This window comes from Taeniopygia guttata, chromosome 1A (genome assembly GCF_048771995.1).
Source record: "Taeniopygia guttata chromosome 1A, bTaeGut7.mat, whole genome shotgun sequence".
Lineage (NCBI taxonomy): Eukaryota > Metazoa > Chordata > Aves > Passeriformes > Estrildidae > Taeniopygia > Taeniopygia guttata.
The window spans coordinates 2,011,477-2,036,933 of record NC_133025.1 but is presented as its reverse complement, the minus strand read 5'-3'; the positions used below and the strand labels follow the sequence as shown (position 1 = coordinate 2,036,933).

Below are 25,457 nucleotides of genomic sequence, written 5' to 3'. Positions count from 1 at the left end.
ACTACTTGTGGCTTATAATGAGGACTTATTTATCAAATTACGTAATACTACCTAAAGTTATGAAGAAGGTAAGAAGAAGGACCAGCTTCTGCCCTAAAACTTCTATCTTGCTTTATATATATTACTGTATTCTAAAACCCTAAACTGTTAAGTTTTCCACCATGTGATATTACACACTTCTATCCAAACTATACACTTATAATCTTACTTTTATCGTTCAATTTTGGAAGCTTTTTCTATGGCCTTAGGTCAGATGCAGTGTTCTCTTGGGGGTCAGTGCCTGACAGCACAGAAAGTCTAAAATTCTCAGTAACTGGGGTTCCAACATCCAGGGCTGGGTTTTTTTGGGAATTGTCTGCCTGGAGCAACAGCCCTTGACCATGGGACACTTTTGGTCACAGGGACATTGAGCTGTCCTCAATCACTGCGGTGTCAGATCAGGGCCCAGTTTGGGGCCTTTTACTGTAAGTGCCAAAAATCCTGTTGATGGGGCAGAAATAGTTGGGAATTATTTGGATAGGTTCTTGTGGATTATTAGAGTCACTCCATAAATAATAATTGATTGGTCCCTAATTTCCAGGAGAACAGTGTATTTACATGTTTATATTATTAAAAGCTGAGTGGTGCTCATAAGAAGGATGCTTCCAATGCCTGAAATTGACTGAATTATTTGAATTCCAGGTTTGAATCCTCATCCCATGCCATCAGCATGAGTGCCTACCTGAGAGAGCAGAGGAGGGAGCTGTACAGCAGGAGTGGGGAGCTGCAAGGTATGGAAAGGGATCCTTGATAATTGGATAATTCCCTTCTGCAGGAGCTGGAATATCCTGTCCAGCCTCTGGCAGGTATTGATCTCTGCCCTGAACCTCTCCAGGTTTTAAGCTCTTGTTTATTATGTGGTTGCGAAGTGTTTCTCTTTATTCTCTCAGCATTCTCAGCTGGAGGTCAAGGTCTTAAAAAATATTTATAAAATGAAAGGTGAAATACAAACAACCTCACCTGGAACACTGAGTTTGGGTTTTGGAGCTACCTTGGATATTTATCTGCAATTTATTTCCTTACTGTGACACTTATGTTGCATTGCTTTGGGAGCTGAGCTCAAATTTGAAGCTGGATGGACTGAAGTGACCAATTCTGTGTTTGGTACACTTGAGGAGCTGCAGAGCATTTGCAGATGGTGAATCTGGGGACTTGGGCTGCTTTTGCTGATTTATATTGCCCATGGCAAGTGCTGTGTGTGCCCAGGAAGTGTTCCCTGCTCCAGGACTGGCATAATTTCACTTGTTTTTCCTGAATGATCCAGTGGTTGGGCTTGGCAGCAGAATCAAGGGAATATCCTAAGACTGCCATGATGACGTACAGCAGGACTAAAATTCTTTTCTGTCATCTCTTCCAGTTTCTTCCTGGGCTAATCATAACAGGAAAATAATTTATTTTCTTCAAATATTACAGTGATAACAGAATTCAGGGCAGAATTTCTCCTGTAACTCTTGTCCATGATAATTTTCACCTGGCTTTTAATTGAGAATGTTTTATAATTTGCAAGAGAGTTTTTGGATGCCTTTGTGTTCCCTTCCTCCTTTCATAACCTGTCCTCAATGACAACTTAAACCCACAAGGGTGTGAGAAAAAGCCTTGAGAGGCAGAGATTGCCCTTGTGACAGCTTGATTCACTTTGGTGACTCCAGAGGTGATCTCAGCACTGATGATCAGGGTTCTGTGGTGATTTCTGAGAGTGTCTTGGTTTGAAAAGACAGGTGTCTGTTAGGGAAGGTAGGAGCCTCCCCTGAAATGGAAATCTCTGTGAATTGTTTTAAAGTTAAGGGGCTCTCAGGCAAAGGTATGGGAATAGGAATAAAAAATCTTTACTAGGAAAATTAAAAATACAAATGCAATAGCACAAAAAAGAAAACAACCCACTGCCAGAGTCAGCAATGCCCTGAGCCCCTGTGGGTCAGGGAGGTGGCAGCAGTCCCATCCCATGGGGGCTCAGCCCTCCTGCAGTGCCAGCTGTGCTTCTGCTGGAGCAGGATCCTGGACAAGGGGGGAGTTTTCCTCTGGAGCTCCAGGGCTGGGGGAGATGGGCCTGGGCTCCTCTGGGAATGCAGTGGGAAGAAAGCTGCTCCTCTGGGAATGCAGTGGGAAGAAAGCTGCTCCTCTGGGAATGCAGTGGGAAGAAAGCTGCTCCTCTGGGAATGCAGTGGGCAAAGGCTGCTGTGCTGTTCCCAGGTCAGATTGTATCCAGGTAGGAATGCTCAGCTCCTCCCCTGGGTGGAGCATCTCCCCATGGGATGATGAAATTTTCTCAGCCATGCAGGGACACTCAGTGGCCATGGACAGCAGAGATCTCCTGGAGGGAGGATGGGCTGTGGGAGAGATAAAGAAAAAACTGCCCCATGGACAGCAGAGAACTGCCCCATCAGATAGGAATAGAACACACACCCCCACTTCCAACCTCAGACAGAGATTCTTCTGGGTGGATTGAGAAGGAAGATCCTGGGGGTGACCTGCCCACCCCCTGATCCCACAGCCTGTGGGAATGAAGGGAAGTGGAGGTACCTGTCAGCTAAATTGGGATCCCACCTTTTACACACTTGGGAAGTGTTGAGCTCCCAGCTCTCTCTGCCTTTTGGGATTCAGGTTCTCCCCTTCAATAGTGTCACATGTCCAGGACTGGCTGGGAGATGTGCCCCAGATCAGTGGGATGAGGTTAATGCTCCATCCCATTATCAGGTTTTATTCCAGGCGGATTTAAGTAGTTCCTTCTCCTTAGTTATGAGCTTACTTACAAACTGTGTGGGACAAGTGTGGGCTCAAAGCCAAGAATTTTGTGGCTGTTGAGAATGTTTGAGCTTTTTGGGGCCATCAGAGAGCCTGCAACACTTGCTCCAGAATTTTCTGTCCCTTTGGGATGAATCCTGTTGCCTTCTGTCATTCCCAGCTGTCCACGTGGCTTTAAAAACAAGCAGAGAATTGATCCTCTCCATATTCATGTCCTCTTCCAGGTGCCTCGTGGCTGAGATTTGGGGATTTTTGTAATTATTGCTGTTACACTGAGGGTTTTAAGGAGCTCCTGTTGTGGGTTTGGAGCCAGATTTCATGGAAGAGTGATTCTTTAGGGATACAAGACAAATCTTGGGGCAGCATTTGGGATGAGCAGGACACTGGGAGCATTTCCAGAAGAGGAAGATGCGGCAGAGCTGCTCAGGGAGTGTGGGGTGAGCAAGAACAAAGCCCAGGAGCTGACAAAGAAGTAAAGGACAAAACAGGAATTAGTGTGGAGAGGGCCAAGATCCTGCTGCCCTTTGCAGCTCAATTGGAAGAACCTGGACATGATGCAATAGGTGACAAAAAGTCAGTGTGGGGAGGCACTGGGGACAATAGATGAGATGACTTTGCTGAGATTCTTTGCCGTTGAACCATCAAGAAAAGTTTCCCTTTGAAATTCACGTTAAAAATGCAGTAACCTCTGTCTCTATTATGAGCTGCTGTTCCCTTTTAGGTTGCTCATTAATCTTTCTGAATCCCAGACCACAGCAAGATCTGCATTTGGATTTTTTATAGATATATATTTTTTTTTTATCCTTTTTAAAGAGAAATACAATTTAATTGTTCAATCAGGTTAGTGGAAAGCAGGCATGTGACACAGTCTTCTGTGAAAACTGCACAGTTTCTGTTCCCAACAGCCTTATCCACAGGGATGATTTTTCAGTGGCAGCAGGGGGAGGGTGACTTGTTAGGGAATCTTTTTTCCTGAAAAGATCTTCAAAGAAACATATGCATGAAAAGAAAGGAATTTATAAAAGTTTAGCTCACGCTAACTTTTCGACATAAGAATTTAATTTAAATAGCCTTCAAAATGTGTGAAGATCAGAGTGATGCTTTGTCATTAACCCCTTTGATTTGGACTGAAATAGTGCAGAGCACGAGGCTCACATTATTCCTCAGTGGGAAAAAGGGACCTGCTGCAAGTGGTTTAGAGCTGGAATTCTTCTGTCTCATTCCACTGAAATTGCAGGAGAAAGGCTTTGGCCATGTGTTTTTGCCCTTGAAGTTGGCCACACAAATTCTCTGACAACTGTCATTAAGAAAAAAAATGTGGGGGCAAGTACAGAAGTGAAATATTTCCTTCTGGACTGGTACAGTCTGGGGTGAGCTGGGGATGCTCACTTGGAGAAGGATCCAGGGAGAGCTGCAGAGGGACTGGGGACAAGGCCTGGAGGGACAGGACACAGGGAATGGCTCCCACTGCCAGAGGGCAGCAATGGATGGGAGATTGGGAATGAGGAATTCCTGGCTGGGCTGGGATTGCCAGAGCAGCTGGGGCTGCCCCTGGATATCCCTGGAATGTCCAAGGCCAGGCTGGACAGGATTTGGAGCAGCCTGGGACAGTGGGCGGTGTCCCTGCCATGGCAGGGGTGGCACTGGGTGGGCTTTAAGGTCCCTCCCAACCCAAAGCATTCCATGATTCTCCAAATGGCACAGAATCCCAGCTGCCACTTCATCACCCACCCCTCTTCTGGTTTTTGCACTTGGCTTCCAGAACAGATTTCTCTTCAGTGGGAAATGTTTAGGAATTGTGCATTCTGTTTAGGTTGGGTTTGGTTGGTAACTCCAAGCAGGTGCCACTCTGTCAGAGTCACAGCCAGGTCAGCTCTGCCCTGTCCTGCACCTGGGGCTGACCATGGATTGGGAAGTGCTCCAGAGCTCCCGTGGTTCCCAAGGATTTTAATGGACTCCACACCTGCTGAGTGCCTCCAAAAATGTAGGCTTGTTGTTTCTTTCATTCCCTGGAAGCTCAGTGCACTTCTGCAAAAATTCAACTTCTCCATGGCTTTATGGAACAGGATTTTATTGGGAATGTGGCAGTGGGATGGATTGTCCAGGGAAGGATGATGGGAACAGGAGCAGGATCAGAATTCCAATGCCAACACTCAGATCCCACTGGTTTTTATTGATTATTGAATGCATTGATTTATAGACTCGGGAGGATATTCCTGTGCTGTTCCTTGAGGAATCACTCCTACAAATGCTTTTGTTACATTGAAGGATAGAAAATATTCTTGGATTGTTGTCATGCCTTTGGTTATTTTCCCTTTTTGTTTGGGGATTTAATGAAAAGTTCTTTCTCTGATCCTGCTGCTTTGGCAACTTGTGGATGAGTTTGTGCTCTGCTGGCACTGGAATTTGGGACAGGGCTGCTTGTACAAAGAAAGGAGGAAAAAAAAATCACCTGACTTCATAGAGAAGGTCTTTCATAGAACAAAGGATGAAATGTGTGTCCCAAAGCTGAATCCTCCCAACTGCTGGACACATTTTGTGTGCTGAACTGAAACAGCAAAAATTCAATAATACTTTATGAAGTTATTTAGGTTGTTTCTGTCCAGAGCATTCCAGGGCCATGGTGCACTTCTTCCTACTTTAAAAAAAAAAAAAAAAAAGGGATAAATTCCCCTTGCTTCTGTGAAGGAACAGGAGGGGAATTGAATGAGATTGGTGTGGTTGGAAGGGTCCTTAAAAATATTCTGGGACTCTGAAGTTTCAGTTTTTCAGATGTGATTTTAAATACCCAGAACTTTTCCATAGTTTTTTTTCTCCTGTTGGGAGTAGTAAGAGTATTACATCAATTTATTTATAAACTAAAAATCTAATGCAAGAGGCTCTTGTGAATTTTAAACATGCAGCTCTTAACTGCTGGTCAGCTTTTAGATATTTTAGCTGGAAGTGAAGAGCACTTCCACACCTTGGAATGTCCAAGGCCAGGCTGGACAGGGCTTGGAGCAGCCTGGGACAGTGGAAGGTGTCCTTACCCATGGCAAGGGTGGCACTGGATGATTTTAATCCCAACCCAAACCAATCTGGGATTTTAGGAACCTTCCAGTTTGTTCACCTCTAGTAAAGTATGGCAAATGTGACAGTAAAACAAAGCTCTGGTATAATAACACTATAATAAATTATGGTGGATAATTTTTAGAACTAAAAAATCCATGGTTTTTTTTTCTTGCTGGCTGGGTGATGAATGGAACGCCTTGAATACCCCTGAGACACAAATCTAAATTTGAGAAGTGGATTTGTGTCACTCCCCACTCTGCTGCTCATCCACTCTCCACCCAAGCCTGAAAAATTCCTTAGCATAAGGTTTTGAGCAATTAAAGAAAATCAACGAGAAACTCTGCTAATTAAGATTTTTGACGCCAAGAAACAGCAGCAGAGGCACGCAGGATGTGATATGACAAGGGCACCATGTAAGGCCAGGTCCAGGGAAAATGCAGCTATTTGTAGGTGCCTTGTTCCATTTGGATTCACCCAGGGGCTGCTGCAGGGAGCCAGCTGTGCTCAGCAGTGACAGAAACCAAAGCTGACATTTGGGATAATGAAAATTCGGTTCAGCACCTCTCCGAGATGGGGATGATAATGTGTTGTCACTCAGAGGTGCTGGGGAGGAGGAGAGGGAACAGAATTCATGTCTGGTTAAAGGAGATGTTGTGACAAGTGGCCTGTGCTGGTTAAAAAATATTCTTTAAGGAGTGACGGGGAATAAACCAGCAGAAAAATCAGCTGAGGAGGGGGAGCTGATGTGATATCCCAAATTTCCTGTCACACCGCTGCTTTTGTCGTGATGAGCAGGATCACAGTTGGCTTTGAGCTTGGGCAGAGGGGAGAGCAGGGATTTTCAGGGTTTTCCAGCTCTGAAGCAATCAGCTCCCCCAGCCCTGCAAAGCCACTCCTGATTTCCACGGCGTGCGTTTGTCCCGGTGCAGCGGATCAGTGACATGGCCTCTTCAAAGGCTGCCCAATCAAGGAGGGGTTATTAAAACCAGGCTGCTTTATGACTGAGAATTAATTAGAGCAGCATTTTCATGCAAAACATCCAATTTTTTGATTAGCAATGGAGCTGGTTTGCAATTAACACTCTAGGAAGCTTAAATTTCCAGCGTTTTGATTCTCAGGAAATGAGATTATCAAACTGGGGTCAGGCTCTTGACAGCAAAAGGGGGATTATGTGTAAGAAAATCGTTTGTTTCTTGATTTTTCCTCAGAGATTGTTATTAAAGCAACAAGAGTTCAGAGGGAGATACCTAAAAAAAGGAGGCAGGAGGGTCCCTTTGCTTTGCCAGTGCAAAGAGCTCCTGGTGTTGGGGAGAGCACGTTTGGCATTTCATCTACAGCAACAGGCTCCCATCACTGGGTGGGGTCAGCCCTCCTTTTCCCATCCATGTGGGTTTGTTTTTTTCCTTTTCAACAATGTTTTTGATCCCTTCCAAGTGTCTAAATGTGTGTATTGCTGCTTATTAAAGGCTGACCTCAGCCAGCAGTCGAGTCTGTGAAAAAGGATCAGGGCATCTCTGTTAATCCTGGAGAACATTTTGGGGGGGTTGAATTTCCCACTTAATTCTTGTCAGTTCTCAGGGATTTGGGAGGTGCTGAAAGTCAGGCTCGGGCTATGAAATCTCTGCTTTGTGGTGGGCACTTTGAGCAAGGTAAGGCAGGAGGAGGAATTTTGGTGTCAGGGCAATATTTGGTGCCAGTGAGCACTGGGATTGTCACTGTCATGGAAGGGTTTGGGTTGGAAAGGACCTTAAAGATCACCCAGTTCCAACCCCATTCCATGGGCAGGGACACCTCCCACTGTCCCAATTGCTCCAAGCTGGAGCTTGGATGTTCCAGGGATCCACAGCTGTTCTGGGTCTTCATTTTATCTTTAACCCTTTCACTGCTCTCACTTCAGAGCCCAAACACCCCTCAGGTGCCACATGGTCCTTTTGGAGCAGGAATACCAAAAATAGGGGCATCAAGGTGGTGTATGAGGAGAGGAGCTTCTCAAATAGAGATGGAGAATCAGTGCTGGAATAGCGCCTCAGGTTTTATTTCTTGTATTTTTCACGCTCTGTGCTGCTTTAAAGTGCAGGTCTGGCCTTCACATTATGGGATGGTGAGCTCTCTGCCCAGAGCAGGGAGACAAAACAATTCCTGCTCCAGCTGGGATCAAGGACAAATGATCCAAATCTCAGCCCAGGAGCACAAACACCGTGGGCTGGAGAGAGAAAAACAAGCAGGGTGGGACTGCCTGGGCTAAAGCTGGAATGGGACAATGAACTCCAAGGTGCCAATGGAGCAGAACTGATCCCAGGGAGAGCCCCCGGGAGCGCTCGTGCATTTTGGGGCCATTTTGGTTCATTTGGGTGCAGCCCTGGCTGGGCTCTGGTGCTGCCCAAGGTGGATCCATGAAGGAGATGCTTTTCATAAATCCCTAATTTATTCTTTAGTCCAGCCTCTGCTCCAGCTCGGCCTTCACAGGGCATCAGAATCAGCTTTAATTTCTGTCACCAGTTTGGATTCTCCATCCTGAAAACTCTCCCACTCCTGCCATGCTTCTCTCCCCTGTTGATGTGAGGAAGCACCATCCTCCTTTTATGAAATATCCCAGAAATGTTCCACTCTCGCTCATCCTGCAGAAGCTGCTCCAGCAGGACTGGTTGGGTTGGGTTGTAACAGTTGGGACTCGCTGTGTCCCAGTGCCTTGTTTGCAAAGCAATCCTTGATTTTCAAGGCACTTATTTACAGCTCTTTTCCAGCTTTGAATCTGGATTACTGAAGCATTTGAGGGCTTTGTGGTGAATTTACAAAGAGAACATGGAATTATCTTGTATTATGCAGATTAGAACAGAATAGGTGGAGAATGTTTATGCCTGTGAACTGTAATACCCTGCTTTATGTCAATTGCTGGAGTTTTTTTTCCAGGAGGAGCAGGCTTTTGGAAGTACTGAGCCATGGAATTTGTGCTTTTGCCCAAATGTCAGTAGTGAACCACTTATTTAAACACCACAGAGTTAGGCTGTGAAGTAAGGAATAAAATATCCATCAGCTGAGTCAGAATTCAGTGTGGTGGAAGTTGATCAGATAATCCTGATTTTTTTGGAATTTTGATCCTGATTTTTTGGGATCTTGATCCTGATTTTTTGTGATATACACAGTGTTGGGAAGAGATTTATACTATAAATATACACAATATATTTGGACTCTGTTCCTTGTGGGTCCCTTCCAACTGAGGATATTCTATGATTCCATCCTCTTTCTGAAGTGATTAATTGCAGTGTTGGCATTGTATATTTTTTTTCTTTGTTTCTTATGGCCTTTTCAACAATGTAGAGTCCTGAGATGCTCATGGATGTTTATGTTTTTCTCTTGAAAGCTTGCTGACATTTGACTTTTTCATCAAGTTCTTCTTTTCATATTGAAGTTTCTCCACATCCATCATTTTTGCAGGTCAAATTTCTTTGTTTTCACCAGCTTGCTTAGGAAGTCCTTTATAAATACATTGCTGAAACATTCCTTTTCTGTCTCCCATTTGATGGGAGTGTATAATCCTAATTTAAAAAACAGCCCAATGCAATTAACTGTGGGGGCTGAGCCACTTTCTTGCCTCTTCTGCGAATTTTATCCCTTTCAAGCTGAGATTTCTCCAGGAAGTAATTCCACATCACAGGGGATGGCAAATTCCAGCAGAGACCTCGGGGGTGAGCGTGGAGGGAGCTGCTGCTGCTCTTGTACCTGTTCAGGGGGTAGAGAAGTGTTTAATCTCTGGCCCTGTCATTCTGCTGCCTCTAATCTGTGTCTGAAATCCCTTCAAAATGTAACATCATTGTTTTTCAAGGAGCATAACAAATGCACCCCAGACAGCTGTATTAGCATTTGGGGTTTTTCCCTTGCAGCCAAGAGGTTTTTATCTTAATAACATTGAAATGGAACTTTACAGTGGCGGAGGAGTGGGCAGGCTCAGAAAAAACTCTGCTTTTAAAGAGGGCTGAAGCCGTTTAGGTGAGCATGAATTAACATTTCCCTCAGTCTTGTAAAGGTCAGCCTTTAATTGAGATTCACCATGCTCAGCCCAAAGCCCGGGTTGCAGAGTCCTCTCTCCAAAAAGGAGGCACAAATTGGCAGCATAATCTCATCAGAGGCTGAGGTAAGGTGGTAATAAATCACTCAATTCAAAGAGAACAAGGCTGCCATGGAGCACAAAACACACCAGATGCTTCAAAGACTTTTGTGGCTTCGAGTTGGAATAACAGTTGGAGGATCTGTAGATGACTTGAGTTTTTTCCTAATAAGGAAGAACTGTTGGGGAGAAAGTAATTTTTACCTAATTAAAGGATTAAAATGCTACACGTTTGATTTAATGTTGGTTGTTATCCATTTTACACACACAAGAATTGGAGGTGTTGCTCTCCTGTGTTTCCATGTGCATGTCATAGATCAGAAATTATTGCAAAAAAAAAAAAAGGCAACAGCTTTAATAGATCCATTATTCCCTGCCTTTTGTAAGGAGATAAATGTTTGCTGAGGAGGTGATTCTCTTCTGCAGGATGAAGAGGGAACTTTAATCAATGAAGGGATGTGATTTAGGGGTCTGAAGATACAAAAACTGACAAGTTCTCAAGGGCTCTGTGGGCCAAGTGCATCAATTGCTGTTGGAGTTTTTGTTTCCCTCATGGCGAAGATTTTTTTTTTTTTTCCTGAGCTTTGAATCCTTCTGAGATTTAAAATGGGTTTTTAAATCTGTCATCTCCTGGATTTTTATTGGTTTAGAAGCTTGAATGGAATTTTCCATTCTGGAGTGAGTGCCTCCCTATGATGGTTTGGGATGGCAGCCTCATAATTTAAATTCTGTTCAAAGGTCCATCAGGTGAAGTCATGGAGGCCATCATGTGCATGTTGAATCCATCTTTAAAGGGGCTCATTTTGGTGATTATTCCAATTTGAATGGCCTGAGAAGTGTGAACTTGGAAGCATTCATTGAAAAATTTTGGAGTGGAGCACCTAGCACTGGGAAAATGGAACTTTCCTCTCCAACTGGCCCTGAGTATCTCTCCAGGTGGATAATAATGTCTTGAGGAGTGGTGGCTCTGTGGGGTGATCCTTGTGGTCAGTTTCCTTTGGGACATTCAAAAGGGTAAATCCACGTTCTTCTCCAAAGGGCAAGGCTGGGCTTTGGGATCCATTTGAGTTATTCCGGACCCCAAAGGTGATTTCTGAACCCGATAAATTTGGTGGAGTTGCACATCCCGGAGTGATCGGAGCTGGAGTCAGCTCTGCTGAAGCAGGAGGGAAAGGTGCCCTGGAAGGGTTCTTTCCAAGTTAACAGTCATCAGAAAATGTGATTTTGGGCAAAATGAGAGACATTTCTCTGCCTCTGTTTCACAGAGCATTTTGGAGTGTTAGGGATTCTCAGGAGTCAAAGGATTGCCTTGACATGGATCTTCTGTGGATACTCCCTCTCTCCTAAAACTGAGGCCCCTTTTTCCTCATGACAAGGGGTCTCTTTTCATCAGTAGGTTCAGAGTTTCAGCAAAAGTCTGATGCTGTTAGAGTCCTTGGGTTTTGTGTCTCCAGGATTGCATTAATTTGGGAGAGGAGTGCTCCTGTGAAGCCTCCTCCCCAAGAATTCATTTGATTATACACCAGGCACAGATTGGTCACCCTGTATCGTCATTAATGTGCCACATTTGTGTGTGATTTCCTAAAGCAAAGAGGACAGGGAGGCTGTTCCATGTTCCAAGTGGTGTTTTCATCCCCCACATCACTGTGCACACCAGGGCCTGCATTTAAATTCATGTTCTGGATATCAATTTCCCAAATATTCCCGCTTCCCTTGCCAGTCTTTTGAGCCTTGCAGTCACCACAAAGGCGGAGAAGTTGTTGAAACCAGATTTTTCTGTGTTTTCTCCACATAAAACTCTTGCAGCTGCCTGCAGGAGGTTGTTCCAAGCGTGCTGGAGAAAGCCAGACTGATTCTTTTTCCTCGAAACATTGGATGCTGCAAATCCTCACCGCAGATCTCATTAATGTTTTCATATTTCACTGTAATTACTTAATAATATAATACCAAAGCCTTGCTGCTCAGTAGCTGGGTTTTTACATAATATCAAAAAATCCTGTAAGTGACTGGGGGCCTTGAGTACATCTGTGCTCCTCTTTGGGGATTTTAATTGCACTGATCCTGCGGTTGTTTTTGACTTAATTGTCACCAGGAGTTACTGGATGAGCTCCTTCCAAGCCCTGTATTCACTGCATCTCAATGGCATCGAGGAATGGGATTTTTGTGGGAACAAAGGGCACTTGCTTTGTCTGCTTAATGAATGTGGAAGTGATTTCAAATGGCCTCTTCCCTCACACGGCCCTTCCATAATGGGGGATGTGTTCATATGAGGGGGGAAAGCTGTAATTCCAGTAATAAGTGGTTTACAGCACCCTCAGCAAGGGGAGATGCCAATTTGGCCTGACCCCAGGGTGGGGAGGGATGTGCCAGTGGATGGTTGTACAGAAATCAGCGTTGGTGCCTTTTTAGCTGCTGTGGAAATGTGAGGATTTATCTGGAGTTGGCTTCAAGTTATTGGAATGGTGAGCAGATAAAATTTAAAGTCTTGAACAGGAGCTGTGATGTGAAATGGAATCGTAAACTTGGAAAAGCTCTCAAAGATCATTGAGTCCAAGTGTTCCTCCAGAACTGCCAAGGCCACCAAGGTGCTGAAGGGCTGGGAGCATCTCCATGCCCAGGAGGGGTGAGGGAGTTGGGGCTGCTCAGGGCAGAGGGGACACGGCTGAGGGACCCCATCCATGGGGATCCACGTCCACAGGGAGCTTCCAAAGGATGGAGCAGCTCTGCTCCGGGCCCAGCGCTGGCACCAGGGGAAGGGGCAGGGGCTGAGCCCAGAATTCCCCCTGGATGTGGGGCAGAACTCACAGAATGACTGGGTTGGGAGAGAGCTCCAAGAGCATCGAGCCCAGCCCAGCCCCAGCAGCTCACCTCACCCAGTGCCACATCCAGGCTTTTCAAACACACCCAGGGCTGGTGACTCCACCACCTCCCCGGGCAGCCATCCCAGAACTTTATCACCTTTCTGGAAAAGCTTTTTCCTGCTCTCCCACCTGAATTTCCCTGGGCAAAGCTTGAGGCTGTGTGCTCTGGTTCTGTCAGTGCTGCCTGGAGACAGAGCCCGAGCCCAACTGGGCACAGGCACCTTTCAGGAGCTGTGGGGAGCGATGGGGCCACCCCTGAGTGTCCTTTTCTCCAGGCTGAGCACCCCCAGCTCCCTCAGCTCCCTCACAGGGTTTGTGTTCCCAGCCCCTCACCCTCTGGATGTGCTCGAGCTCTCAGTGTCCTTCCCATAGTGAGGGGCAGAACTTCTGCCCTGGGCAGTGCCCAGCCCTGGGCACATTCCAGAGGCACCTGGACACTGCCCTGTGCCTGTGCCCTGGAATGAGTGCCACCAGTGACCCCCTGGGATCCTTTCCAGCCTCACCCATCCTGGGATTCTATCTCTGGAATAACAGGCTGTGCTGTTTTGTGCATTGTTTCCATCCATGTGACTTAATTTGTAAGTGAAGCATTTTGGTGCAGAAAACAAAAATAATTTACCCCCACCAACTTCTTATGTGATTCCCCTCTCTGACTTAAACCAAACTCAAGATATTCCTAACTGCAACTTTCTCATTAAAACATGGATAAAAGCGAATTCCTTGCAATTTTTACTTCTTAATTCCCTGGAAGAGGGAAGTGCTGGAACTCTGTTAGTGGTAATGGCTGGGGTGGGTGTGTGTGTGTGTAAAGAGGAGATGATGCTTTGCAAGATGCATTTCCATATAAATATCTGACACTTAAGTCACATCTCTTATCCCTAACTGAGGGGTTTTGTGGGGCTTTTGGTATTTTATGGATCTGGGAAAAAAAGCCTCAACAACAGGCCCTTCCTTGCTTGAGATGTGAAGAAGAAAAATGTTCAGAGGTGTGATTGGGAACCCAGGTGAGCTCCTCTCACAAACACCACAGGTCTCACTTGGAGTTTCAGTGGACCAGTTTGGCATTATTCCATCAATCCCAGCAAACTGGGCACTTCATTCTATTCTCCCTTTGTCTCTGTCATTATATCCTGCCTTGCTGCTGGAATATTCTCCCAGAATATAGAATAGAGTATTACAGAGAAAAGCCAGGGGTGGGGTTTATTCAAATATTTATAGTTCCTTATCCTTCTTCTTGTTTCAAGAACTCATTTCATGTATATAAGTTTATCTAATTGATTTTATTGATTATTCCATAATTCTTTATCAGAGACTATGGTTTTTATCCATAATTTTTGACCTGCTCACACATTTGTGTGTCTGAGCTCTTCACGGGGCTTTGTGTTTTCATTGGCACAGGGATTTTAGGGTGGAGGTACCCTGAGCCACAGGGCTGGGTGGAAATGTTCCTGTGCCACCTGCACATCTCAGATCCACCTGGTCTCCTGCAGCCATGAAGTGTTTGTGTCTCTAAAGGCTTTATTTTTACAACTTTTGTAACTGGAGGATCCAATTTAGGAATTTAACAAAGAGTCACCTGCTGGAGCTTGGCCTTTACCTTTGTATGACAAAAGATGCTTTTCCTATATCAGAAAGGGGAGAATAGCTTTATTTTTCCTTCTGTTGAGTGGTGATAGAGCTCTGAAATACAGAGATGAATCTGCTTGGGGCAGGAGAAAATATGGCATCTCTTGTCTGGGAACTTGAGGAGCAAATCCTCCATTCCCAGTTAGAAGTTGCTACAAAAAGGGAGATGAAGGAGTTCCAGGACTCAGAATTTTGTGCTTCTCTGCCTCTGTTTTGACTCCTTTGGAAAACTGGAGTTCTTGCACAGAAAACTTGGTAAAATAGTAAAAAATTATTTGTAATAGTTTAAACACCTGTCACGAAGGACTGGTTTTTACTCACTCAAAGAATCACCATCAAAGGTGTCAAGCAAAATGATACAATTTGAATTTATAAAAATGAGAATTGACATTTAGGTTTTACTCTTGTACTCTGTGGATGAAACAGGCAAAGGGAAATGGAGTTAAAATCGATTTGGAATGATTTCCACAGAGACCAAAAGGACAAGGCAGACCCTCCTCCAGTGGACAACAGTTGAAGGGAATTAACAGAGTGGATCTCATTAGGATGGATTTAACACAGTGCCAGCAAATTCCTGTGGGTTTGCTGTGGATAGGGGATCTCTGCCATGGGCAAGGATGGATCTGTCCCAGGGAAAAAATTCCAAACCTTGAGAGACGTCTCAAGGGAATTTTGAAGCATTGAGAGCATGGTAGGCAAAGCTCCATCCTCTATCTGAGCTGCTATTTCTGATACCTCCTCTTTTATTGACTCTATTCACATTCTCCTCAGCCAGGAGTGATTAAAATCAAGTTAATTGGAACACTGTGTTCTCCTGGTTTAATAGTGCACTGTGAACCCACTAGTAAAAGACAGAAGAAAATAGATTTTCGGTGGAAATTTCTTTCATTTCTTTTGTATTTTTTCATTCCATGTTATAATAGCACAATCCCTATCACCTTAAAGAACATCTTAAAATGTAATTAGTGTAATTTATCCAGGGGACACTTGGATATCTTTTCATTAGTAAAAATCAGTCCCAGGCTGCCTTTCTGGCCTGGATTAGTAAATGAATCTGATCTCTCAGGGTTACACAAAATCTGCTTTAGATGGGAACCACAATGATTGTGTTGGGTTTTTTTAATGTTGTTAACTCTGCATTTAGTAGACACAGAAAATCAGAGAGAGAACCATGGAAAGGTTTGGGTTGGAAGGGACCTTAAAGATCATCGAGTTCCAGCCCCTGGCATGGGCAGGAAACCCATAAAATCACACAGAATTAAATCACAGAAGGAGAGTAGGAATGAATAAAGGAAATCCACATAAATTGCAGCTGATTTCCTTTTTTTTTTTTTTTTTTTTACTGGTCTGGGAGTTTTTTTTGGAAATGTTCAGAGCAAAGCCCTGTTGTGTTGGATGATGCATTAACCAGCTCTTTCTCAGCTTGCAGGAAATCAGTTGTGGTAGGGCACAACCATAAGTACCTTATTACCAGGACCAAAAATGCTTCGTTTTATCTTTTTTTTTCCAGTCTTTTTTTCCCCTTACTGGATGTAGAAACTTCTGAATTAGTCCACACCAAGCACAAACCATGTCTTGTGCACTGAGTCATTAAAACAAAGTCATGCCAGAATATTGAATTAAATGTGGAGGAAGAAGATTTAAACCACTTTCTCTCTGTTTTAATAAGAACTTGATGAAAATGGCAGTGGATAAGCAAATTATAATACATTTGGATGAAGAAGTGGCAAGTTGGAGTGAGAGGTTGGAATGTCTGGATGGGAAGTTAATGATGCAGTTGTGAAGCAGAATGAGGAGATGGATGTGGTGGATGTAATACCAGGGAAATTAAGCAGGTTAATTCCAAGCCTTGCTGCAAGATTTCCATTACTCTGCACTCTGAGAGCAGATTATTACAGTTATTTAATGTGTTTAACCCACTTAATGCTTTTGGATCGTGCTTATGCAGAAAACCAGAGGATGGAAGTGTTTTAACTTCACATTTTTTTTTGCAGAAAAAGGGATTTTGTTTTTAATTTGAAAACAGCTACATATGGCACGCTCAGTGTCCAGTTGCTGGTATTTCCATGGAGAGCAGAGCAGGGATTTAAGTGGAAATATTTACCTGGAGAAAAGGGATCTGATGGGCTTCCAGACTGTTTTCCAGTGTGGTCTTATTTATTTTATTTGTTGCTAAGCTTCCTCCTTTCCCCTGTTTCCCTCATTCCCTCCCTTTCCCCCCAAGAATTTTCAGCCTGGAGAAGAGAAAACTCCAGGGAGACCTCAGAGCTTCTTCCAGAGCCTCAAGTGGCTCCAGGAGAGCTGGAGAGGGACTTGGAGAAAGTGAACAAATCCTGAAAATTTGGATGCATACTTGAAGGGCTTTTGTTTCTTCACTAAAAGTGGAACTTGACTTTCAATGTTCCTTAACTGACCAATTTTTGCTTTAAAATGTTTCCATTTCTCCTCAGTGTCTCTGAAATATCCCAAACCAGCTCTTAGGTTGGGATTTTTGTGTTCATGTTTGGCTGAGCCCTCAAAATTGGGGGGGAAATAATTTTATTCCAGCTGTGGTTCCTGATCTTTTAAGAAATACAGGGACAGGCTCTGAATTTCCCTGGGTGAATGCATTGAGTGGTCAGGTCTTTCATGCAGTTTCACGTCCTGGAGGTCTCACCATTTTTTGAGGACCCAAAAGTTGTTGGAATTGATAGACTTTGGAGACTGGAGAGCCTCAATAAGTAGAATTGCATTTGCCTCGCTTTCTGTGGAAATCTCCTCAAAATCCAGGGTAATGTTACGACTTTTTATCTAACAAGTTTTTCATGAAATACATGAATATGCTTTTAGTTAAGTTTTTGTCAGTATTCACAAAGGAGAAGTGGAGACAGCAAAAAAATACATATTTTGGGGCATGGAATAGATATTTTAGGGAAAGAAATAGGTATTTTGGGGCAAGAAACGGGTATTTTAGAGCAAGAAATGGGTATTTTAGAGCAGGGGAGGTGAGGAAGAGGCTGCTGGGCTGACAGGTCATGGAGCATAAGCCTTTCACACCTGTGGGGTCTGTTCTGCTCTTCCCTAAAAGTGCTCTTAGGCAGACACAGATTTCTTCAACATGGGTTTCAGATTAAATTGAGTGGATATTGCTGTTAGGGGTTACTGAGGAAAACTCATCAAGAAATTATCTGTATTCATACCTAATTAAGTCAGGAGGAAGGGATGGTTTAGATGTCAGCAACACAGGCACCTGCCTTGGTCTGGGATGATTTTGGTTGTGCCCTGAACCATCTCCCTGAACTATTTAGGAATATCCTGATCCATGGAGATGAATTAGGAATAACCTGATCCATGGAGATGGACTAGGAACCTGCAGGTGCTTTGTGCTCCCAGTCCATACCCCTGAACTGACACTGGGAATCACTGCTTGAGCATGATCTTGGCTTTTCTCCACACCACAAATTAAAGGTGTTTGGGTTTTTTAGGGTTTCTAACAGAGCCTGCCCTTGAGATGGTTAGTGCTGGGCTTTTACAGAGAAATCCTCTGCTTTTTGAGCACAGCTTGCTGCTGTTGGGTGAAGGTTTTCACAGATCAAACCAGCTGTGCAGGATTATTTCCCCAGTGAGACCAAAGCACCCCCATGCTTTAGCTCTGCTCGGAAATTTCAGCGTGTTGGAGAAGGGAAGCATTATTAAAAAATAATAAATCTGTTCTTTGACAGGACTAGCAAATGCTCCTGGTTTCTGAGAAGCAAGAGCTGTGTGTATTTACTTGGACTTTTTCTATTTGATGCCTGCTTCTGACATTGTGGACATTTATGGATGCATTTGCTTTGTCTGGCTTTCTGAGGAGGAAACCATCTGGTACTGTCAGTGTTATTGGATCATGCTTCCAAAAAGAAAAGGAGATTTTGCTTTTCATCTTCCATTTGAAATAGCTCATTAATTAAAAATATACTTGTTGAGAGACATTAAAAGTATATATAAATATATATTGGGAAACATAATGCACTAGGCTGTGCGCTGATCTTGGATTGTGCAGGGCAGGGCACAAGCCAAGGAGAGAAGTTCAAACCTCACTTGGCAGCAAAATCAGACCATGAAGTCCTGTCAAACACTGCACATAAAGAGTGCTGGGGACAGAGGGGAGGAAGGGGAGGCAAAGCTTTCCCTCAATTCTCTGCACTTGGTGCTGGAGTTGAGCATCATTTCCTACCAAAGGGCAAAACCCCAAACGTCTTCATCTTGTGTTTCTGACTTTCCTGGTGGGTCCTTCTCAGCTGGCTGCCTCGACAGCTTCTCCTCAAGCTGATAAATGAGGGTTGCATTGTTTTTATTGCCCTCAATATGTTGTCTACTGTGCTGTTAATGCTCAGTGGCAGGAGAAATTCCTGCTCAAGCTCATGCAGGGAATCGCTGAAGTATCCAAGAGGCCCCAGAAGCAGATGTGAGGGATCTGATTTTCTCTGCTTGTTAACTCATATACAGAAGATTAAAATGAATTTTTTTTGCTCCAGAAATTCTTGAGGTTAAGGCCATGGGTTCATCCTGACAGCTGGCAGAGAATCTTTAATGGAATTGTGAGCCAGGCTGCTGCAGCATCCCTCCCCATCCTCCTCCAGGGCAACGAGGTGTGAAAATTGGGAAAATTCCTCTTGTCTTCATCTGGGAACAGGACACTCCTTCAGACAGGAGATGGTTTATACCTCTCTCCCAGGATTTATGTGGGCAGTGGACATGTTTTATGCCAAGTCCTGCCTTGTTTTTCTCTGTCCCTTGTGTTCCTTCCCCTTTGGGCTGCATCTTGTCCTGGTAACCTGAGCAAGCACTGATCACACGTGCCCTGGTGAGGTTTTATCTGCCTCTAGAACTTCTCTGTCATCCCCAACCTTACTGTGAGGGCTTTTTTTGCCACCGTTTTTTTGCCTTTATCTCCCATCCCGTGTGGTCAGCTGGGGAGCGCCGTCCTGAGGGAGAGATCTGACACCATTTCCCCACCGTGTCCTTGTGATGCCTTGTTGGGACTACCTAAAAACAGGAAATAAATTAAAGGAATAAAATCAATTGAGGGAATAAAAGCAGTTATATTTACTGAGGGGCCTTCAGGTATATTTAGGGTAGATGAAGTCCACCCAGGGGCTACACCCAAAAAATGGCCCAAGGGTCATGAGTTTTCACACTTTTATAAGTTTGGTGGCAAAACCCTGGCACAGGGTACCCAGAGCAGCTGTGGCTGCCCCTGGATCCCTGGAAGTGCCCAAGGCCAGGCTGGAAGGGGCTTGGAACACCCTGAGATAGTGGAAGGTGTCCCTGCCCCTGCAGAGGGTGGCACGGGATGAGATTTAATGTCCCTTCCAACCCACACCATCCTAAGATTACATGAATCCATCACCAACCTCTAGGAAACATTTCACAGCTTTGGGCAGTGTTTTATGATTTTTTTTGACAACACAGATGTCAGAGGAGAGGGAAGACTTCTGACTCCAGTGGTGGAAAAACAAACCAAGTGAAGGTCTCTGCTCTTTCAGGCCTGACTGGTGGGTAAAGTTTAAATTTCAGGTCTGTATTGAGCCCTCAAAACCTGAGTGTATATATTCAAAAAAAAGAAGCTATTCAGTTGGTAAACAGTGTTCAGGAGGAATAAAAAGCAGCTGCATTGATGTTTTCTGTGTATTTGTATCTTTGCATTGTGTACTCCTGTGTTCTGGGACTGCTGGAGAAGATCTCAAATGCAGGGAGCACAAGTCTAATTATTTTGTTCACTAGAGGCAATAATTGGCTTGTTCAGAAGTAATGAGATAACTCAGATGTAAATTCGTTTTGGAGAGGGGGAATTTTAATAATGGATAATCTAGGAAATTATATCATGAATGAAAGAATATTCTGTTTATAAAAGGAACAAGTAGTGTAACTACAGAAGGTTGGTGCCATTTCAACTCATTCACAGCTGGAAGGAAAATCTGGGTGATTGCTGTTGACTCCTGTGTGAGTGCTGGCTGCTGTGAGCTCGTGCAGAGGGGTTTGAACAAGGCTCTTATCCTGTGAGTATTTCAAACATTCAGGAACTTCACTATGGAGAGAGTTTATGAGATGAACTTTATGGTGAAAGCACTTTATGAACATGTTCTGGTCAACAGAATCCAGACTTGAGCAGTTGTGTCTTGATATTTTTCCTTATATATTTTTTTTTCCTTAGAATTCCCCAGAATATCCTTTAGGCAGTTCTGCTGAGCCCCAGTGTGTGTTTCCCTACAGAAACAGGGTTTGCTGTTTGCCAGCACAGCTCTGATTTCAAAGGGCTGGGCTTGCTTATTTAATGTCACAGCTTTATTTTCCTGTCTCTCAAGCAGAACTGCTCTGTGCTGATTCCACATCCAATGCTGGCTTCTATTGGAATAAATCATGTGGACTCCATTTTCTTCATGGTGGAAAAAGCCCATTCTTAAGTGACATAACTCCTTTTTATACAGTTTTACAGAGCTCATGTGTGACTCCATTTGGTCAGGAGATTTCTTGCCAATCACTTTATTGGTCAGTAATAAGCTGTTATTCTGTATTGATTGGTCTCAAACCCCTGGTGTGTATGTGCAGGGAAAGGTGTTTGTGGGAGATAGTTCTCATTTTTCTAAGAGTGTTAAAGCAGTTTATAGAGGTGCTGGTGGTTTTTCACCCAGGAATAGATTGTTATGCTAACCAACTGCTCACACCAGGATTACTCTCACATGGCAACTTGCAAAGGGCTAGCCTGACTGATTCCAGGAGGATTTTATAAGGCCTTTCATTTATAATTTTTCTACCTTACTGCAACAGGCTTCCTCTGGGGCTCCTGAGGAGTCTCCATGCCTTGAACTCTCAGCCTTGGCTTAGTGAGCTTTGCTCTAGTGGAAGGTGTGGAATAAGGTTGTCTTTAGGGTCCCTTCCAACCCAAACCATTGTGGGATTCTGTGAACCTGCTGAGGCAAAGTGTTGGTGTCCCCAGGAGCTGTAAAGGTGAGGATGAGTTAGGTGGGCACTTTTTGCCCTCCACTTCAACTCTGGCTCTTTTGTCTGTGAATTCAGGGAATTGAGCAGGGTGAATTTGAGCTGCTTGTTGAATTATCCTGGATTTAATCAGAGAATATTTTTTGGCTTTTTTAGCACCCTTCTACTCCTTTCCCCTCACCTTTGTTTCACCCTCTCTGGAAGATCTGAGTTTTGTGTCAAGCCTTTCTGGTTGGCCCCGTGCTGAAGAACTGTGGCTAATTTTAATCAAGCCTGAACTGTCATTCCGGTTCATCAATGTCACATTAGCGTCATTTCTCTTCATCAATGTCACATTAACAGTAAATCCCAACTCCCTGATTATTAAAGTGGATGGAAATCACAGCTCTGTGTGTGGCCAAATAGCTGCTCATCAGCAGGGTGCTTGATGGGCCCTGATGGTTTCATTCAGGCTTTATTCAAGGACTCTGTTCTGCTGGGTTTATCCTCCTGCTGTGGAGTCACATTAGCACCTGCACACCCTCCCTATTCCTGTTCCACTCCCATCTGGAGCAGAAACCTGGATTTCAGCTGAAGCACTGCTGCTATGAACAGCTTAAGGCCTCGGTGTAATGAGACAGAATTAAGGATTGGTGTGGAAAACTGGGAATATTGGGAAGGTGGGGAGTTGTTAGGGAGGGAGGGTGAACAATTGAGTTTAAGGCTGTTCTTGGGATAAATCTTCACTGCCTCATTAACCTGGGGTTTGTTTGATTATTGCCTCGATTTCTTCCCTTTTCCCCATGCTCTTTGCCTGTATCTCTGCCTTGCCCCATTCCCACAAGTTCATCCCATTTTTTATCTGGTTACAACCCCAAACTGTTGGTTGTGCCTGAATTTATGTAGGGTGATCCACACTTGGCTCTGAAGGTCCAAGGTAAAGCTTAGGGGTTTTAATCCAGCCTAATCTTTGTTACTTCTGTGGGCTCTGTTTCTTTTTGTTTTCTCTGTGGCCAGACAAAAACTTCCACATTTCAGCAGAAGGAGTGTTTTGACAGGAATGAACACGGGATGTGATTTTTGGAAGCACAGATGATGCTCAGATTGGAGCTAGGTTGTCTTTAAGGTCCCTTCCCAAATAATTCCATGAGGAGTGCAAAGCATCACCACAAAATCTTGTGGCTCTGTTATTCCTCAAATCATTCCATGCTCTGTTGAATTCCCTTGAGGCTTTTGCTTACCTGTGACCCTTTATTAAAAAATAATTTGCTTTTCCCTAGTTGGCACAAAAGATCCAAGTCCAGTGCAAGGAGCATTTTGGTAATTCATTAGTAATTAGCTGAAATTGCAAGTTAAACCAGCAGTGGTGCCCAGTAGCATAACAGGAGAGGTGACAGGATGAAGCTGCTCAGGCACCAAATTAAATTAAGTTTTTCCACACTTAGAACAGTATATTTATGATAGAATTCCATACAAATATCCACGGATATGTGAGCATTTAAGACTCAGTAAAGGAATAAGATTTGAGCAAAGGGGTTTGTTATGCATTTTCTACACTCCAGCCCAGGTTCTTTCTGCCTGAAGCCACTTGAGCTGCTGAATTTCCAAGACATCTTTTCCCCAATTCCTGCCTCAGTTTCTGTGTGCAGTGAGCACTTCCCCAAAAATTTTTTCCCAACTTTTTGTGCATAATTGAGCCAGTCCTGCACAGACTTCATTTGCATTAGACTTAATTAGTGCCAGCCTCATTACAGGGAAGACAAAAGGCTGTCCTGGGGTGTTTGTCAGTGGCAGATCTGTGTCAAGGGGAGTTACAGTTCACCTTTAACTGGTTTGGATGGCAGCTAAAAGGTGCTTCCATCCTCTTCAGGTGTCTCCAGGCCTGGTTAAAGGTCAGCATTTTGCTTCTGGCACCAGGATCCTGCCAGGGCACTCTTGTTTTCCCAAGAGCCCACCTCACCCAGGGTCTGATTTCCAAGCTATACCCTCAAAAGACAACCAAAAAGCAAATAAAATAAAGAAAATGCAGGTTCCATCTTAAAAACAACCATGTAGCAGAGCACATGCTTTGGAAAGAACAAATTCCTGTGTGCACTCTTCATTAGTGAGGCCTGGATTTAATTGGAGTCCTTAAACCAAAAGCCCTGGTGGCTTCTTTACCCTGGTGTCACTTGTCCAAGAATCCACTCATTAGGAAGATGCTCAGCCCCTTGTTTCCCCCCTGTGCTTTTCTCTTTTTGGGGTCTGTTTTTAGGATATATTAAGTATCAAATTCAAATACTCTGCTCCTCGGGTGGGATTTGTCAGAGTTCAGCATCTCCTGCCTCCAAATTCTTCCCTCTGGAGCAGCAGCTGAATCAAAACTCAGTTTTAGCAGCACTGGGCAGCTGGAAGAGAGTGAGAAAAGGGATGTTGGAAGGAGATTTGGGGGATGGCAGAGCTTGTTTTATCCCCTGAAGGTTCTGGAGCCTTTGGACTCAAGATCCACAGTGCAGATGAGCACAGAAGCTGCGTGCAAACCCAACTGGACTTTTAAAATCTGGACTTTTTATCATCCACATGGCCACAGCAGCATCTGAGGTGGAAACTTTACCCTGGAGCTCAGCAGATCCAAAGGCAAGTTATGAAGTTCATTTCTGGCTCCAAAATCAGCTCAGGTTTGGGTTTATCAGCTGGTGAGCAACAGTTTAAGGCTGTAATGGACTCTGGAAGGCATAAAAATCAGAGTAGCCTTAGGCAAGTGTAAAGTGTTTTCCTTTCTCAGTATCTTTCATGTTGTTAGATAAATAATAGGATTATTGGTATATTGGTACATGGTTTTGTAAGGCTTTAATTGAACAAGGATCCTTTACAAGATTTCAAACTCATTTATGGGTGGCATTGTGATACACTTTTTTATTTTGGAAAGCTGGATCTTGATAAAACCCAAGTAATTTTGCCTTTTTTCAGTGATATCCACCTATGGTGGAAAAAACACCCATTTTTTGGGATCATTTATCAATGAATTGGTGCTGAGTTTTTCCTGGAACTGCCACACAGGGGAAATGAAAAGCAATGACACAATTTACAAACAAGAGTAATTTCAGCTGTTTATCCACTATTACATCTCTGCTCCCCAAGGAAACTGCTGAAGGAACATTGTAAGTTTAAGAACAGCTTTATTTTTATAAACACTTCTTTTAATTGCCGAGCTGAAGTTGTGTTTATTACTGAAAATTCCCAAGGCTTTCTGCAAACACTGCCATCTCGATTTAGTTATGTATTTTCATCCTCCTGGTTATGTTGTTTTTCTCATCTCTTCTTAAACTCATTTAGTCTCCAGGTTTCTGTATATTGTGGAAACTATCCCTGTTTTCCTGAGATCAATTCCAGATTTCTAAGTGAACAATACTAAAAGTTAACAAAAGACTTTGTTCTTAAATACCATCCTCATGTAAGGCTTGCAAGTGTTACAGAAATATTCTCATTTATTCAGTATAAGCCTTGTCTGAAGTATCTTAATGTTGATTTTCCAGAGTAATAAAAGGAGCAGAGAGGGATTTACCTCATTGATGTGCAGCACCAAAGGCTGTATTTTATAACCTATTTTACCTTTCTTGGATATCATGGAATGGTTTGGGTGGGAAGGGAATTTAAAACTCATCCAGTCCATGGCAGGGACACCTTCCACTATCCCAGATTCCTTCAAGCCCCTGTGTCCAGCCTGGCCTTGGACACTTCCAGGGGTTCAATGGCAGCCACAACTTCTCTGGGAATTCCATCCCAGCCCTTGCCCACCCTCCCAGCCAGGAATTCCTTCCATTGGGAAGGTTCCTGCCTTCTCTGCCTTTCTTTTAATTGAAGATTGATTTGCTTCCTTTTGCAAGAGGATTGAGCTTCATTCCACCTTGCAGTGATCCCTCCTCTTCTTCTGGTTTTGTCACTCATCCAGAATCCCAGTTTCTCAGCCAAGGACTAACCTGTATCCCATTTTGGGGAGGAGGAGGAGGAGAATCGAGTTCTCCTTGCAATGGCACCTCCACTGCTGGAGGAGGATCCCTGGATATCCCTGCTGCAGCCAGCACAGAGGGAATGTGAAAGGATGGACTCCTCTG

At 44.0% G+C, this 25,457-nt stretch overlaps 1 protein-coding gene across 3 annotated transcripts in view; it reads left to right on the top strand.

The window, feature by feature from the left end:
• EXOC4 (exocyst complex component 4) overlaps positions 1-25,457 on the top strand; it is a 318,257-nt gene that overhangs the window by 100,277 nt on the left and 192,523 nt on the right. For all 3 annotated transcript variants that reach the window (XM_072918507.1, XM_072918496.1, XM_072918499.1), the window contains one exon: positions 682-770. In XM_072918507.1, the coding sequence (XP_072774608.1) occupies positions 682-770 (89 nt within the window). The remainder of the gene's footprint in view (positions 1-681; positions 771-25,457) is intronic.